Source organism: Episyrphus balteatus, chromosome 2 (genome assembly GCF_945859705.1).
Source record: "Episyrphus balteatus chromosome 2, idEpiBalt1.1, whole genome shotgun sequence".
Lineage (NCBI taxonomy): Eukaryota > Metazoa > Arthropoda > Insecta > Diptera > Syrphidae > Episyrphus > Episyrphus balteatus.
Window position 1 is genome coordinate 94,234,542 of NC_079135.1, and position 18,529 is coordinate 94,253,070.

The 18,529-nt window shown below is 29.6% G+C and overlaps 2 protein-coding genes across 2 annotated transcripts in view; one reads left to right on the forward strand and one right to left on the reverse strand.

Annotated features, from left to right (window-relative positions):
- Window positions 1-1,679: 1,679 nt before the first annotated feature.
- LOC129911231 (trypsin beta-like) lies at window positions 1,680-4,892 on the forward strand. The gene is made up of 3 exons (XM_055988959.1): window positions 1,680-1,861; window positions 3,772-3,973; window positions 4,107-4,892. Exons 1-3 carry the CDS (start codon window positions 1,801-1,803, stop codon window positions 4,780-4,782), a joined length of 939 nt encoding a protein of 312 aa, XP_055844934.1. The 5' UTR covers window positions 1,680-1,800; the 3' UTR covers window positions 4,783-4,892.
- A 4,221-nt stretch (window positions 4,893-9,113) lies between these two features.
- LOC129911225 (gamma-aminobutyric acid receptor subunit beta-like) overlaps window positions 9,114-18,529 on the reverse strand; it is a 39,503-nt gene continuing 30,087 nt past the window's right edge. The window contains exons 5-10 of the mRNA XM_055988951.1: window positions 18,081-18,265; window positions 17,780-17,937; window positions 12,653-12,937; window positions 12,380-12,595; window positions 12,081-12,302; window positions 9,114-9,642 (exon numbers count right to left, since the gene is read on the reverse strand). Coding sequence (XP_055844926.1) covers window positions 9,464-9,642; window positions 12,081-12,302; window positions 12,380-12,595; window positions 12,653-12,937; window positions 17,780-17,937; window positions 18,081-18,265 — 1,245 coding nt within the window. The 3' untranslated portion in view covers window positions 9,114-9,463. The remainder of the gene's footprint in view (window positions 9,643-12,080; window positions 12,303-12,379; window positions 12,596-12,652; window positions 12,938-17,779; window positions 17,938-18,080; window positions 18,266-18,529) is intronic.

An 18,529-nucleotide genomic window follows, 5' to 3' on the forward strand; every position in this document is an offset into this window, starting at 1 on the left:
TGAGTTTTATTTCAAAATAACAAAAAAAAAATGTTGAGTCTGTATTTTATTTGAATTAAAGAGAATTTATTTAGAGCTTTGGTTAATCTGGGTCGCATACACGCCTTTACGTATGCACTCATTAAAGCGTCCCAAAACAGCAAATTATGCCAACTGCAATACTATCTTAAAAGAATTGATTAAAAAAGCTCAAATCGAGCTGTGCTTGAAAAAGAAAGAACCAATTATGGGTACAAAATATCACCCCATATTTAAACAAACTAAGGATACAGAAGTTGACGGTAGAATCGCAGGTCAAGAAGTGGTTGGCAAAATCTGCCCTGCTAACTCATGTTGTGGTTATATAACACCTGCTATCCCACTAAACCTAGTTAGAGTTACACTAGCCCAAAAAATTAGGAGAACAAAAAAAAAATTCGTGATTTTTTTTAGTGATTTTTGATAGGCTGTATCTCAGTAAAAAATTATAGAATCATGACAAAACAGAAAGCATGTGAAAGCTACATTCTTCTATAGTTTAACTCAAATTGTTTTGAGTTGATAAATATCGTTTAAATTTTAGATAAACAAAGGAAAAATTAAAAGTTTTCAAAATAAGGAAAAAATATCCAAAAATGGTATGAAAAGTTTTTTTTTTCAAAATTTAACTTTTTTTGAAAACTTTTAATTTTTTTTTTTGTATGTGATTTGACAGATTTTTAATTTTTAATGGAGACTTTAAATATAATGGAGAGTGAATAAATTGGGTATTAGAGCCTTAGCTTTCACATGCCTTTTGTTTTGTCATGTATCGATCATTTATTACCGAGATACAGCCTATCGAAAATCACTAAAAAAAATGTTGTTTGTTCCCTTAATTTTTTGGGCTAGTGTATAAGCAAATTAATTTGAATTGTATAACTATTAATCGCAATATTTCTATAGGCGAAATTTTGGTGGTGACTCCGTGATGATGTAGAGCGCTTTCTCTGTAATTCACTTAATCGAGAATGTACAGCAAAGATTATGTTCAAGTTATCCGATGCAGTTTTGTACCCTTTTCCGCTGATCACAGTGACCAAACTTCGATTTTTCAGCAGGACAATGCCAGAATCCATATACCATAAGAGCAACAATTTATTGGTTGGAAATTAATTCATTAAAAAAAAATAAAACAAGTATACGCCACAGTGACCGCAGAAAATAGATACCAATAATGTGGATTATAAAAAAAAAACAAAAGCAAACTCAACAAACTCTTGACTGATTGCCATAAACTATAGTACAATTTCTAAACGCAGTTTACATACATTCTCAAACACAACAACTTTACTTTTATACAAAACCGCTTTATCCTTATACTTTATTCAACAACTTAATTAATGATGTCACAACTTTTTTTTTTATCTATCAGTTAAAAAAAAAACGTAATAAATTCTAATCTACTAATGATATTTTTCTAAAGTTTATATGAAGACATAATCTAAAGATATGATAACAAAAAACTTATCAATAATCAGCTGGTAATGTGGTTCGATTTTTTTATTCAGCAGTACGCTCGAAGACTTAGATTGAATGGGTAAAACCCTTATACTTTTGGTTCATTAGAACCAAATAAAGGTTTTTCAAATTAAAATTCCTTAATCTTGTTTAAAACCTAAGCACCGGGAACTATAAAATGTGCAACACCGTCCAAAGAGCTATCATTTTCGTTCGCGTGTCGGGTCGTGGTCACTTGTGCAACATAATAGTTAGCTTTCATATTTGAAAGTTGAAGTGAATTTATATTTTCAAAATTAATCAAAACTACTAAATTTCAATATGATACCAAAATTTTGCAGAATCTTTTGCTTGGTTTTCCTGATTGGAGATTTTCATTCAAGTGAGTTGGACAATTTGTTTTTTTTTATTTATTTTGGTGTTATTTTCAAATTATCGTATATTGGGATAAAAAGATTTTTTCCATCTGCATAAATTGATCATGCAAAGACAAAGAAATAAAAGGGCTCTATTCCGGTATCCAGTTAACGTGATAATCCAAAATAAGAATCATTTAAATAGAGCTCAAAATTAAGTTTAAACAAACAGTTTTTGTTAAAGTATCAAAAACAAACAGAAAAAATGTTTTGCCATCAAAATATAGAATGTGAATTCAAAATATAGATTTTTGAAATATTGAACTTTGAATCAAAAGTGCTGGGACCGAACCATTCGACCAGGCTGGACCTTGTTATTATACAAACATATACGAAAAAAAAAACTGGTGATCGCTTGCACCCTCTCTTATATCATAATCTTAAGTTTTATTACCTTTGAACAGTACGGTTCACTTGGTACGATCGTTCATTTTTTTTTTAGCCTCTGAACAGTGCGGTTCACTTAATTAGACCATTAATTTATTTTTTTTTTAGCTAGATTTCAAAAGTTTGAAAACACAATTTAAGATTTATCCGTATTCATATCAATGTGATATAACAGCTCATTTCTATTCGGATTCAGATTTGTTTCAGATTTGAAAATGACTAGGGTTGAAAGAACTCTCTTGGTGGTTCATAATATTCGATATCCTTTTCCAACCAGCTTGAACTCAGGCCAACAGTCTCAAGCGCCTTAGATCTTATGAAATCACCTTTAACAGGGTTGTTAATCGGTTGGGTTGTTTCATAGTTTCCTGTAGCTTTTGGTGTCGAAAACTATGGATTTGACCTTCGATGTTAATTGTCGCCTCTCAAGCAAGTGTTCCAGCATTTGAATGAAAACTCACTTTCCTAGTAGCGAAGACACAAACCCAACATAGCCCAGTTTAGTAAGTACACCTAAACTCGAGATAATAGCTATTATAGCTTGGGCTTGGTCTAATGCACAACTTCTCTAAGTATAAGTTAAGTTAAAAAGTTAAAAATCAGTAGGGTTTTGACTTAGTAACTTACTAAAATGGCTTTAGCATTTTACTAAATCGTTTAAAATTTTGCGCCATTATATTTAAAGTCCCCATTAAAAATTTTGAAATCGCATACAAATGTTAAAACTAGCCTTTTTAATGGCGACTTTTAACTTAACGGAACGTGAATAAAGGTTATTTAGTTAAGATTGCTTAAATATTTAAAATACCCTTAAAGCAACGTAACTAAATTCTTATCTAAAATCGACCTCCCTTTTTTTTCTAAAGCCTGATCGAGCTTAACGATCAAACCAAAAATACCCTCTTTTCTAACCTTGACGTTAAAATCACCAACGGCTTGCCCGTTCTGATATTTTACCTAATATATGTACCGGGTATTCATCACGTAAACCCTTTCCCCATCTTAACATCATCAGTGAACGTGACCTGTGCACAGCCAGCGTCGTCGTCGACAACCAGCATTTTTACAGCTTATTTCGTCAAAACCGAAATTATCTAAGATTTCTCAAGTGATTTTATTTTCTATCCACAAATAACCCCCTTCTTATCAATATCATAACCTTATCGACTTAACAATACAATTTTTGGTAGCAGCAAATGCAAGAATGTTATACGTTCAGGCATTAAATGCATGATAAACTATCAAACGATCATTCAAAGAAATAGAAACCAAAGGCAAATTGCATTGGGACATAAAAATGTATTTATAGCTTTTCAATGTTTCGCAAATTATTGTTGTAAAAATTGATAATGATAATTCTAATTGATGCCATTAATTTAAACCTCTTTGGTTATTGACTTTGTTGTAAGGTGATTGATAAGTTTTTAAGACCTTTAATGACATTTCGCAACTTCAGACTCAATACCTTTTCTTTTTATATTCATTTCAGGTTTATCCCACTTCGATAACAATAGACCAAAACTATTAAATTCAAATATAAACAATGGATCTATCGCTACATTGGATGACGCACGACATCAGGCGTCAATACGTCTAGTTAACAAAGATGTTACCTTCGGTGAAGGTCACATTTGTAGTGGTTCTTTGATATCATCACGAGTAGTTCTAACAGCTGGTCGATGCCTTTTCAAGTAAGTTATCGATAAGATCTGTTTGATTATAACCCAAAACAAAACATGCTTCGATAACGTGTTATGCTAGGAATACAAAAATTTTCCACAAAATTTGTAAATCTGATTAAATATTTTTGTTTCTTCTTTACAGTTCAGATACCAAGACCACGCGTCATCCTGCCGAATTAATCGTAGTTTTGGGTTCGATTAATCGATATCAGCGGACTGCTGATACCGTGATTTCTAGAATCACGCATATTCGATATCCATCAACCTTTGATATGGAAACAATGAGTGACGATATTGGTTTATTATTTTTGAGTCATGAAGTTCCCGAGAATCATTCAACTATTCGACCAATTGAATTAAATCGAAAAAATATCGATATCAATATGATGCGAGGAAGAGTGACTGGTTGGGAACTATCTAAAAATGGTGACTTATCTCAACAACTTTTAGTCTCGAATGCATCCATTGTTAATCAAACAAGCTGTGTAACTAAAGTCGAAGGACCTCATATTAGAAATGGAATGATTTGTGCCAAATACAATCGAATTGAAGGTAACCTTTGTCAATCCGATGTTGGGGCGCCATTAGTGAATGCTGGCAAACAAATAGGATTGGCATCTTGGACAGCAGATAGTTGTTCGACACAAAGTGACCATCAACTAGCTTCTTATACAGATGTTGCACATCACACCAAATGGATTCGAACAGAAATGTCAGATGGTAATAATACTGACAGTTCTGTTTGGGGTGCTCTTGGATTTCTGGCACTTTCGTGGTTTGCATTTAAGGACAAGCAGAAATTAAGTTTCAGATTTTAGACTTCGTAATTTTTGTTTTCTGCCAAATGAATCTGATTAGTGATTATTTATGTTTAGTTAATTTAAAAAAAAAAAATAGAAAATATACAAATTAAAAAATAGTAAAAACACGTTAGTGGTTTTTGTGTATTCTCTCAGATTTGGCATCACTTTGGGTGAGAATGTACATACAGTATGTATTTTGTGTTTGGTTTCACCTTCGGGACAATCTTTAAAGAATATTGAATTTTTTTACATTACATCGAATTCCTTTCGATTCGATTTTAAACCGATTAATAAATCATATTCGGCACATGGTTTATGAAACATAAAATGTACCATATCCATAAAAGAGGATTTCAAGAAAAGGTGCTTCAATTAAAAAGTTTCAAAAATAAGAGATAGTATGCATGGAGTCGCACAAAATCGCTCATGTAGTTTTATTCGCAAAAAAATCTACATTAGATACTGCAAGCCGTAAATACATGCAAATAGACGGTCGTTTTCATTTCATCAGGACAATGACTTGACATAGTCCTTTTCGAAATCGGATTGGTATTGACTATCGTTTGCCCAACGCACAGGGTATTTGACCCAAAAAGGTGATCAAAGGTATTTTTAAATGAAAAAGGTTCTTAAAAAGTGTAATTAATAGACAAAAAAATTACTTTCCATATTTTACAATTTGTATTAACCCTTTCGGACCCAGCGTTACTCTCATGTAACATTTTTTTTAAAATTCGTAAAAAATATTAAATTAAACAATTTTTTAGGTTACGATCTCTTAATTGAAAGATAATAATGCCTATAGTTACTGGATTATTACAAAAAGTTAGTCATTAAAGTTACCTTTAATTTTTTTTTTTATCGAGAAAGGGACTGTAATTCACATTTTTTTTTTTTGAAAAAAAAAATTTTTTTATACAGGGTGTCCCAAAAGTAATGGATCAAACGAAATATGCTGATAGGCCAACTTAAGGGCTCTCAGAATTTGGTAACTTGTTCATCCCAAATCCTTACGGTTTTCGATTTAATGCAATTTTTGTGAAATTTCGAAAAATGCCGACTTTGCATCGGTATTTTGCTTCCTCCGCTCATAATTGATTTTTGTTTTTTACAATTCTTCCACTAAAACGTTGCCTAATAATAGGAAATAATTAATTAATCAAAATATTTTTTATTTCATACGCCATTTTGCTGCAAATTAATTAACAGTTTCATGTTTTATAAAAACTCAATTTCTTTCTTTTATTTCAGAGCAACACCCTGAAAAAAATTTGTATGGTGTGGCACTGGTTTATTATTTTGAAAACTTGCCGTGTTATTGCAGTTTTCAAAAATGCATAAAAGTTTCCAAAGTTGTAATTAGAACAAAAGATATTACAATTTAAATGCAACAAAACAGGGTTTTTCAGAGAAAAATAACAAACAAAAGTCGAGACTTTTATTCAAAACGAAATAAACAAACAACTGTCGAGAAAATGTGTTTATTTTTCTTTGTTATTTTTTTCTGAAAAGCCCTGTTTTGTTGCATTTAAATTGTAATATCTTTTGTTATAATTTCAACTTTGGAAATTTTTATACATTTTTGAAAACTGCAATAACACGGCAAGTTTTCAAAATAATAAACCAGTGCCACACCATACAATTTTTTTTCAGGGTGTTGCTCTGAAATAAAAGAAAGAAATTGAGTTTTTATAAAACATGGAACTGTTAATTAATTTGCAGCAAAATGGCGTATGAAATAAAAAATATTTTGATTAAATAATTATTTCTTATTATTTGGCAATGTTTTAGTGAAAGAATTGTAAAAAACAAAAATCAATTATGAGCGGAGGAAGCAAAATACTGTTGCAAAGTCGGGATTTTTCGAAATTTCACAAAAACTGCATTAAATCGAAAACCGTAAGGATTTGGGATGAACAAGTTACCAAATTCTGAGAGCCCTTAAGTTGGCCTATCAGCATATTTCGTTTGATCCATTACTTTTGGGACACCCTGTATATGGTCATAATTTTGAAAAAAAAATATGTATAAAAAATGTTAATGCAGAAAGTGTTTTGTTTTTTTGCTTAGAAGAAGTAGCATACATTATAGTTTCATAAAAAGTTATTTTCTCAGTTCTCCGACTTTTTTTGGTGGTCTTAGGCAGTGCATTTTACTTACATGTAACATGAGAAAAACACATTAGTTCTGCTATTTATTATTTTGGAAAATAACTTCTTGCTATTCATAATTCTTAGTTGTGATGTTTTTGACCCGATAATACCGAAAAAACATTTTTTAATATTGATTTTCATAGCTTGGGTTCGAAAGGGTTAACCAATGAGATATTTCAATATAAAAACGTTACACATACGCCACAGTGACCCACGGTTAGGACGCAAACAAAATAATTAAAACACATTTATAGCTGACTAAACAATATTAAACCAGTTCACTTTTGTTGGTTGTTCAATAAATGTCAAAATAGTTTTAAGGTATCAAGGGCTAATGGGCAACTATACCTACTATATTAATTTTTATTTTTTATTTTTCGTGAAAAAACACTTTGAGCTCTCACCTCAAAAATAAAAAAAAGAAAATTTCTTAATTGAAAAAAGTATGCTTTAAATAAAGAAAAAGGCGCAAAATTTTAAACGATTTAGTAAAATGCTAAATCTATTTTAGTAAGCTACTAAGTTAAAAAGAAGAACTTGCGAATTTTAAACGATTTTACCTATTTACTATCTCTTAACATTTTACTAGAGAATCAGAAAACGGCTGCTTTATCTTTTAGTAACTTGCTAAATTCATATTAAATCTGTCATTTTCCTCGAAATAAATTGTAATTTCAATTTTATTTGAGAAAATTAAGGTGTGTTTTTTAATATTTTTGTTTTTAAATACTTAATGTACATAATAGGTACATAAATTTTAAATTTGAAAAAAAAAAAAAAATAAATAAAAAATATTTATTTTCGAAAAATGTTTAACTAGTAGGTAATACTGCCCATAATCTCGTAAAGGCCCTAACTACAAAAATTTCGATTTTGATTTTTTTCCTATTTTTGGAGTAAGGGCATTGTCACTGATTTATCCTCATTTATTTTTTTATCCTAGGTCTTCAAATACGTCAGAAAAACGGATCCACATGGCTGGCGTGGCGAATATGGTTGTCACATGATGTATTACCAGAAAAGTCGCAGTTTTGGCAAAGAAAGATTTTTATTTACCAAAGATGAAGGAATCATTAAACAGGTTATTTCAAAGTGTATTCCTAGCATTCCGGCGTCAAGAAAAAGCGGAGAGTTAATATCGGGATAACTATTAAAAAGTTTAAAAAATGGTTATTTGTGAGTATTTTAATAGTCAATAAAGACTATTTATAATAGTTAGTTACGCCTCGATATTTTAGCCAAGTTTCTGTACCCAAAACAAAAATTAAAACACATTTAATAATTTTTAAGTTTTTTTTATTTTTTTGTTTTTCCTAAAATTATTTTTAATCTTAACAGGTTCAATTACAATTAAAAGAGTTAAATTCAATACTTTTTATTTTTTTTTTTTACTAATTTCTAGAAAAAAAATCTCGTTTTATAAAAATGAGTCTTGAAACATTGGAATCTCCATTTATCAACCCGTCGAAGGATATATTTTATTTATATATATATATTTTTTGTTTTCGTATTTTCATAAATTATTTTCCAAATTGTATCTTCTTATAAGCAGAATAGTTCAAACATTTTCATTTTTTGTTTTATTGTTTTTTTTTTTTTTTTCAATTTTATAGTTTAATTAGTCAATCCTTATGCTTACCTATAGTTTTTGTTTTTTATTGAGAACCAATGGCTATAAAAATTTATAATTTAGTTTTTAATTAATTTATTTTGATATTTAAAATATTTTCCAATTTTTTTCCTAATTTATAACAATTTATTTTATTTATTTATTCTAATATTTTTATTTGTTCGAGTTTTTGTTTTTGTTTAAAGGTTAAGTTAACAAATTTTATTTAAATCTCTTAATAGACTCTCTAACAGCAAGTTTTAACATTGTTGTATGAGATTTTTATAATTAACAAGGTATTTTAGGCTAATATTGTTTTTTATTTTATACAAAATTTTTTCTATAGTACTATTATTCTACTTTTAGCATTTTTTCTTTCGACAAAATTTGCCAATTTTTGATTTTGATTTTTCAAAATTTTGATCTTTTTTGAGTTTTTTTTTTATTTTATTTTTGTGATATGAAAATTTGATTTTTTTCTTCAATTGATTTTATTTCCTTTTTTCATAATTTCTAAATTTATGTAGGTAGAAATTTTTGATTCTTTTTGTATTTTCTTGGTTCATTTTAATTTTTGTACCTAATTTATTTTTTCTTTTGATTTTCTATATTCTCTCATTTTAAAGTCATTTGCCATTTTTATTTTGGTTGGTTCTTTGAATTTTGATTAACATTTTTAAAAGTTTTATATCTTTTTGTTCCTTTTTGATTTATAACCAATTTTTGTTTGTGTCCTTTTTAAGTTTCAAGTTTTGTGTGAAATTCACTCTCTCATTTAATGTTGGTTAAAGATTTTAATTTTGTTTTCTTTGTTTGGTGTCTTTAATTTTTTTTTGTTGATTTTTTTTAATTTTTTTTTTGATTATTATAAATTGAAAAAATTCTAACACTACACACCACTGAGCTATTTTGCGTGAAGTGTTGACAACTGCTATCATTCTAAAATGTAGAACAGCCAATAGCCAAGATTAAAGGCTAAAAAGCTAACCGGGAACACCATGCGGGAATATTTATCAATAATATTGACATCTTTGATTTTTGGTATTGACGCTTTCAGTGCGGATGCGCCCTTTTTGAGAGCATGCAGCATTCGAGGTTTTTGGTTACCAGTCGCTGAAATAAAGAATAAATATTAAATTATGTCATAAAATATTTTAATGGGAATTTATATTTAAAAGTGGATATTTTTAATTTCAAAACCAATACTTGAAATACTATGAAATAGGTACTATAAAATTTAAGCAACATTTTTGAAAAAAAAAAATTTTAAGAACTGAAAGGAGAATGGGGATTTTGGACGTTGAGTGGCCATTAATAAAATTGGTATCAAATGAAAGAGCTATAGCTTAGGAAAAACTTTTACATTGGAAGTTTCATCGTTTAATGTGTGAAGGAAAAATTGAATTATATTTTTATTTTAAATATGTAATATGAAGCTCTGTCATTTTTAATTACCCTGAAGACATTGATCTTCAAAATCCGACCAATAGAACGCATAATACAAGATTTTTAATCCAAACACCTTTGTTTTTGTTCGACAGTTTTTCAAACGATTCAAACTAACAAAATAGGCTTGAAATTGTTGTTTAAAAAAGCTAATAGTTTGGGTTCTAGTGTTTGGATATTCAAGATTAAGGTCTTTAGAGTCAGGGAAAATGAGAGAATATCATAATATGCACTTAAAATACATATTAAAGTAACAACAAAGAGACAATCTGCATAAAGTGTTAAATGCAAAAATGCATTTTATCCGTTTTTGAAGTACGTCGCAAGGATAAAACTTCTGCAAAACATATGTAAGAAAAAATAAAATGCACGACTGGGTCGCACGAACTTGCTCTTAGAGTTGAAGTTGCTTAAATTTTTAAGACTTTTTATATAGAAACTTGGGAAATGTAGGTACATAAAACAAAAAAAAAAAAAAAACAAAAATAAAATAAAATTCATTTTTCAAAAAAATAAAACAATATCTGAAATTAAATCGCCCCACAAAACAAGTATGCAGTTTTATTTGATATATTAAGGTGCATTTTTAGAAAAAAAATTTCAAAATCGTTAGAGCCGTTTTTTAAAAAAACTAATTTTTTATAAATAATTTTTTGAAAAAAAAGTTTAAAAATAAAACTGGTATGCCATTTTGTAGAAATAACTAATCAACATCTAAAAACAAAATTTCAAAAAAATTCAATGTCCCGTTTTCGAAAATTTGATTTTTCAAAAAAAAATTTTCAAAAATTATTTTTTTCAAAATTTTATTTTTGGCTTATATTTAAATTATATAAATGCTTTTGTATAAAAAATTTCGTTGAAATACAATAAGTAGTTTTGTAGAAAATCCGATTTGAAAAAAGCGGTCCTATGGCAGGTACCGTTAATAACGATTTTCAAAAAAAAATTTTTTCTTCAAAAGATAGACATTGTTTAAAAACTAACATTTGAATTTTTTTAACAAAATCGTTGGAGCCGTTTTCGTGAAATTAAACTTTTCCGAAATTTTTGTATGACAGGTACCGTTATTTTTGGTCCGAAAAAATTAATTCCAAAAACCCCTCTGGAGAGTCTCCAAAAACTACTACATAGCAAGTTTGGAGTCAATCGGTCCATCCGTTTAGGCTCTAGTTCCTTATACAGACAGACAGACAGACAGACTGACAGACTGACAGACAGACGGACAGACGGACTTCCGGGACCCACTTTTTTGGCATTGTCTATCATCGTAATGTCATGGAAAAATGTTATCTCAACTTTTTTTTTTGTACGAATGCATAACTTGATATATAGTACCTATATCGCAAGTAAAAAAAGATCTAAATTGACATTTTTAATTCTTTTTGTCATCGATATTTAATAAAATGCACATGGAGTGAATTAACATAACAAGAGTTAAAGAAATTTTAAAGAAATATGTTTTTCTTGGGGTGTTTTTTATGTAAGAGATATAACCTTTTTGAAATTCACGGAAATAAGTAGCCAAAATTTAGAGCTTTAAACAACGCTTGTATTGTAATACTTCTAAATTTGTATTAAAAATGAAAAATAACAACAAAATACATAAATGAGTGGCAAAGTCTTTCAGAACCTTCTTTTGAAGAAATTTTGTATTTTGTATTGTAGATATAAAAATGAATTATATTCGAAAAGGGCACATTGCCTATACAATTCTGAACTTTTCTGTAAACATCCATGTCAATATCATAAAAAATTATATGCTGGAAAGCATATGCATATAAGAAATTGGCATTTTTTAAGAAACTAATCGTTATGCAGGTTGTGGAGTTGTTTTAAAATGCTCATCAATAACTATTTTAATAGTGACAAATTAAACTCACTATGATGTAACAATCAGCTATTTTTAACTATTAAATATATTGATACCGATTCACAATTTTGAAAATTATAACCCCCCTCCCCTCTAATATCTAGTTTTCTATTAGAGCACCAAAATCTAAGATGTTCAATAAACATTTGTTCATGCTAAAAGCAATGAGATCGCTCTCGCAATGTAATTTGAATTTAACCAGATATGGATTGAAAATTTTTACTTAACTTACCTCTGCTCCCTCTATATCGTAAATTATTTCGATTCGTTCCGTAATTTCTAGCAATTCTAAAACTAGGTGGAAATTTAGCCAAATCTAATGTTTCAGATCCTATTGATCCAATTGTATTATTGTAGTTGCCCTTTCTCAGCGATGGAATAGGACTCATTCGAACATCTTGCAACTCAATGATATCCTCAGTAGTTGAACACGTTTCGGATTTATCGCTTTTACCTAAAATTGTAAAATTTGTAAATTATTAAATATAAATTAAAAAATTTTTGTTTTTAATTCTTATTTATTTATTATACCAGTTTTCTTTTCATTTTCTTTAACTTTCTTAAGTTTCTTTTTCGCTCTTTTGCCCCAATATGTGTAATTAACTGCTGCATATTCTAATAATGCAGCAAATACAAACACAAAACACATCACCAAATAAATATCAATGGCTTTGACATAAGATATCCTTGGCAAGGAACTTCGCACACCAGTACTAATAGTGGTCATTGTAAGAACAGTTGTGATGCCTAAGAAATAAAGTAATAAAAGTTGTTAAAGAATTTAGTTAGAATCTGATTTCTTACCTAAAGCAACTCTCGCACTAGTTGCTTCATGGTTTATCCAAAATGACACCCAGGATAACATCACAATCAGTATGCTGGGCAAATATGTTTGGAATACAAAGTATCCAATATTCCTTTGCAACTTAAAGGATAACGATAGCCTTTGATAAATGCCAGTTGCTAGTTTCTCTTTTCTGTCGTTCGTTTCATAGCCGATTATTGTGAATTGTGGCAGTTCGGCATCTTCAACACCACGCACTGGTGTTGGTTTCCAGTACATTACTACATCAGTTACGGTGTATCCATCTTGAGAAATTAAAAAAAGATTTTATAAAACATACCAATTACCACTAATTGTATACAAAAAAATTTATTGTTTTGGGATAAAGCCTAAAAATGATACATATTTGCTGCATAAATTTATCTTGAACTGCCTATAGCTCTTTCACCGATCACAGTGGGACAACTTTTTAAGAGTCGTTGTAATAATCAAATTTAGCGTCTGCTTAAAATCCAAAACTAATTTATTTATTGTGTAAGGGGTAAAAGGACTCGGCTGATAGAGGTAGTCAAAGTTGCCTTATTTTTCAAAAAAGTTAATTGGAAAAATCACAGTAATTACTTATAATTTTAAAAATATGTAAAAATATGTGAATATAAGGTCTTTTTAAAAACATCTAATTTTAAGACTTTCGTGACATGAATTCATTCACCTAAGGCTACGGCCACGTCCTGAGCGGCTGAGCGTCTAAGCGGCTGAGCGTCTGAGCGGCTGAGCGTCAATCCTGAGCGACGAGGTGGCCACGTCCTGAGCGGCGATCCTGAGCGGCAATTTCAAAACCCTACAAGTGCAAAATATTCGATGAGTATTCGGCTCGCACGCGGGAGTCCCAGGTTCGATTCCTAGAAGTGCCAATTTTTTTTATTTTATAATTCTAAATTAAATAAAATTGGTATGCCATATTGTAGTAAATATAGATCAACACCTAAAACCCAAATTTCAAAAGAATTGAATGACCTGTTTGGAAAACTATAGATTTTTCAAAAAAAAAATTCAACATTTTTTCAAAAATCCAAAAATGCATTTCTTTGAAATTTTATTTTTGATTTATACTAAGACTATATAAATGCTTTTGTATAAAAAATTAAAAAACAAAATTAATAAGTCGTTTGAGAGAAATTCAGAGTTTAAAAAAACTGTTCTATGATAGGTACCGTTAATAATGACTTTCGAATAAATCTTTTTTTGTTAAAAGATATGCCTTGTCCAAAAACCCACACTTAATTTTTTTGTTTTAATCGTTAAAAGAGTATTTGAGAAAATTATACTTTTCTAGAATAGGTGCATCACAGGTATGGCTAGATAAGGTTCTAAAAAAATTAATTCCATAGAATCATCTGCACAATCTCCAAAAACTGCTACATACCAAGTTTGAAGAGAATTGATCCATCCGTTTAGGCTATAGCTTCTTAAACAGACAACGAGTTCGAGTCCCAGGTTCGATTCCTGTCGGGGCCTTTTTATTTTTTTTTTTATTTTAACGAAAAAATTAATATTTTTTTAATATTTTTCTTCAAAAGAAACCATAATTTTCACCATTTACTAAAATGTTCGTGGTAATTTTTCTAATTTAGTTTTGACGCTCAGGATTGACGCTCAGCCGCTCAGACGCTCAGCCGCTCAGGACGTGGCCGTTCCCTAAGAGTATTCTTTAAATTTGGGCTTGCTTCCCTTTATGATTCATTTGTTTTTTCAATATTGCAAAACTTGAAGTTATAAAATTTCCCATGAAAGTCCTCGGACAGAACTCAATTGAAATATAATTTTTGACTATTTCTGAAACATTTACTAAGAAAATCAACTGCCAGTTTTTGCCTATTTGAGAGATTTTTATTGAGGAAGGTACTGCATCATGTGATAACAATATTCACCACGTCATATCATTCCGACGCTTTTATTCTAAGTCAAAAGTTAGTGCTTGCCGTATAGATTTTTTTTTTGCGATTGTGTTATAATGTGTTTTTTAATAAGGTTTTACTGGATTTACTGTGTTTTTTTTGAAGAGTTTTTTTTGCCTATTCATTATATTATATTATTACAAAAGGGAAAAGTTATTAACTTTATATGAAACCATATATTATTCAATTAAGCAAGTTTCTTTTTTTAATTTTGATTATTTAAAGTGTTCTCGTGTTTTTGTGTTCGTGTTTTTTTCACGAAAGCTGATAAATAAAAATTAAAAAAAAGTAACATAGTAGCTTCTGATAACTATGTATTATTTTTTCCGATCAGGTAAGAAAAAAAAGTTCCATCAACTTCCGCCATATTTTTACGATATGTTTTCTTCGTGGGTTACCCATTTACGCTTGCGATACTTAATGTATTTTTGAGATTTATTAAATGGTCAACAAAGGTGAACTGGTGTAATTGTTTAGTCAGCTATAATTTTTTTTTAATTATTTTATTTGTGTCCTAACTGCGGGCCACTATGGCGTATGTGTTACTATTTTAGATTGAAAATATCTTTTTTTATTTTTTATTTTTTAAATGCCAACAAATAATTTTGATCACCTTTTCGGGTCAAATATGTGCGATGATATGTAAATGTTATATTGTTGCATAGGGAAAGTACTATAGAATATAAGACATTACTAATTGGAGAATTGTCAGAAGAAATTTAGGTACAAAAACACATGTAAGTTTTTAAGAATGCTCCATAACGAAGAAGTAGTTTTTATCTTTTTTTTTTAATAAAACTTTTGCTGTCATATATTGCAAAACACTTCATTTTCTTAAATAAAAGCTTTATTGATATTTATTTAACATATACAAATATTTTAAATAGGTACTTGCATTGTAAATATCAGGCAAAAAAAAAAAAAAAAACATGAAGTTCAAGACAAGATTCTGAAACACCATGTAAGCCGATTTTCTTGAAACTCATCATACATTTTTACAATTATTTAAAAATCATTCAAATATTAACCCGTTCATTTTGCAACGAAATATGAAAGATGGCCCACTGTGCCCATGTTCGTTTAACGTCAATTTGTTTACTCATGTTTGGAAGCTGATAACATCGGAAACAAGTTTCGAAACAAGTGTTTGTTTAAAGATATCATTTGTTATATCATTTGGGCAGACACAAAAATACACTCAGAGAAAAAAAAATTAAAAAAAACAGTTATTTTGTAACTATTTGCATAGTCATTTTATAGAATTCAATGAAATTTTGCGAATAAGTATTTGTGAACAGAAAATAGTCACAAAACAGTTAAAAATGCGTGTTAAAAATGCCACAGCAAAATAGTTAAAAGTAACTATTTTCTATAGTTACAGACAACTATTGCAGTACGTGTACAAGTTTCAAGTCTTGTGATACAAAAATTTGTTTGATTCTTTTTTAACAAAGTGTCTATTTTCCAGTACAATTTTTTTTTCGCAGGAATAAAAATAAGACATTCATTTTGAAAAGTCAACTGTTCCTAATCTAAAAAAATGTTTCAGGTATTTTTCGAGATTTTACAAGAACTGGATTAAATCGAACAGTAAGTAATTGGGATAAACAAGCTACCAAGTTGTGAGTGTTCTTTAATTGGCCTATCAGCATAATTTGTTTAAACCTTTACTTTTTGGAAACTCTGTATATAAAACAAAAAAAAATAAAAAAAAATAAAATAATTTTAGTCGTTGTCATATAATTTCTTCTCCCACATAAGAGGGGGAGATAAATCACTCTCGCCCTCTCCTCCAACTGTAAACAAAATTCATATAATAGTCCCTCCATCTGACAAATAACTATTTATAATAGTTATCCCGATTTAAACTATGAAAATAGTTAAAAAATAGTTATACAGGGTGTCCCAAAAGTAATGGATCAAACGAAATATGCTGATAGGCCAACTTTAGGGCTCTCAGAATTTAGTAACTTGTTCATCCCAAATCCTTACGGTTTTCAATTTAATGCAGTTTTTGTGAATTATCGAAAAATCTCGACTTTGCAACAGTATTTTGCTTCCTCCGGTCATAATTGATTTTTGTTTTTTACAATTCTTTCACTAAAACATTGGCTAATAAGAATAAATAATTATTTAATCAAAATATTTTTTATTTCATACGCCATTTTGCTGCAAATTAATTAACAGTTCCATGTTTTATAAAAACTCAATTACTTAATTTTTTTTTCAGAGCAACACACTGCAAAAAATTTGTATGGTGTGACACAGGTTAATTATTTAAAAAACTTGCCGTGTTATTGCACTTTTCAAAAATGTATAAAAGTTTCCAAACTTGAGGTTAGAACAAAAGATATTACAATTTTAATGCAACAAAACAGGCATTTTCAGAGAAAAATAACAAAGACAAATAAACACATTTCCTCGACTGTTGTTTGTTTATTTCTTTTTGAATAAAAGCCTCGATTTTCGTTTGTTATTTTGCTCTGAAAACCCCTGTTTTTTTGCATTAAAATTGTAATATCTTTCGTTATAATTTGAACTTTGGAAATTTGTATACATTTTTGAAAAGTGCAATAACACGGCAAGTTTTTAAAATAATAAACCAGTATCACACCATACAATTTTTTTTCGGGATGTTCCTCTCAAATAAAAGTAAAAAATTGAGTTTTTATAAAATATGGAACTGTTACATAATTTGCAGCAAAATGGCGTATGAAATAAAAAATATTTTGATTAAATAATTATTTCTTATTATTAGGCAATGTTTTAGTGAAAGAATTGTAAAAAACAAAAATCAATTATGACCGGAGGAAGCAAAATACTGTTGCAAAGTCGAGATTTTTCGATAATTCACAAAAACTGCATTAAATTGAAAACCGTAAGGATTTGGGATGAACAAGTTACCAAATTCTGAGAGCCCTAAAGTTGGCCTATCTGCATATTTCGTTTGATCCATTACTTTTGGGACACCCTGTATATGACTATTTTTTTTTTCTGAGCATTTTAAAAAATTAACTCCAAATCCAACGAGTGATACATCAAAAGAAAGCCCTCTATTAGCTCTTTTGAGAAATAAAAACCAAAAGTTCTTAAAAAATGATTTTGGTGTAAAAAAACTAAGATCCAAAATAGCAAAAACGCGATGTCAGTAACCATTCAATATAAAAAAATCTAGTTCAATTAACTTACAACTTTCGATTTCTACAGTGCAGTTCTGTGAATCCAGCGGATAATAGTGCAAGTCCATCATACAAGCCAGCGTTGTAGTAAATCTCATTCCATATGTGACAGCACCATCTCCACCCAAACGCACAAGTTTGTTGCGTTCTGTTACATCATGCAGGAAGCTAATTAATTACCCAAATTGAAATACAAAAAAAATACATATTTCCAATCAATATAAAACAAGAAAAAAAATATGAACAAAAAAACTCATTTAAGGATCTGTCACACATCAACATCATCATCAAGCAAGCAAGCAAGGACTCACCTGTTCTTGTCGTTTGCAAAAAACGTATCCGGCACCCAAATTTTCTCAGCAAAATCTCCTGACAACGTCAGAACATCATTTACACCATCATCGTCGGCGTCATCGTCGTAGTAAGGGCCATAGGCGTTGAACGCTAAACGCTCATCCCTCCAGTATTGATTCAAGTACATTGTGATTGTGTAATCCTTTTTGGTTTTGGGAGAGGTTGTGTATGGTGCAGCGTGTAAACAACATGGAACGAAATAAGAGCAAAAGGACATCATTTTATTATTTTTATTTTTTAAATACAGAATAAAGGTGTTGTGGAGGTGTGTATGAGGTTTGTGTTTGCACTTTGCATTCAACCTATATGCCTCTTCTCTACATGTGGTAGCTGTGCCTAACCCCATCACCATCACCACCATCATCATCATCATCATCTTGTGTCCTGGTGAGATGGTGGTTTGGTT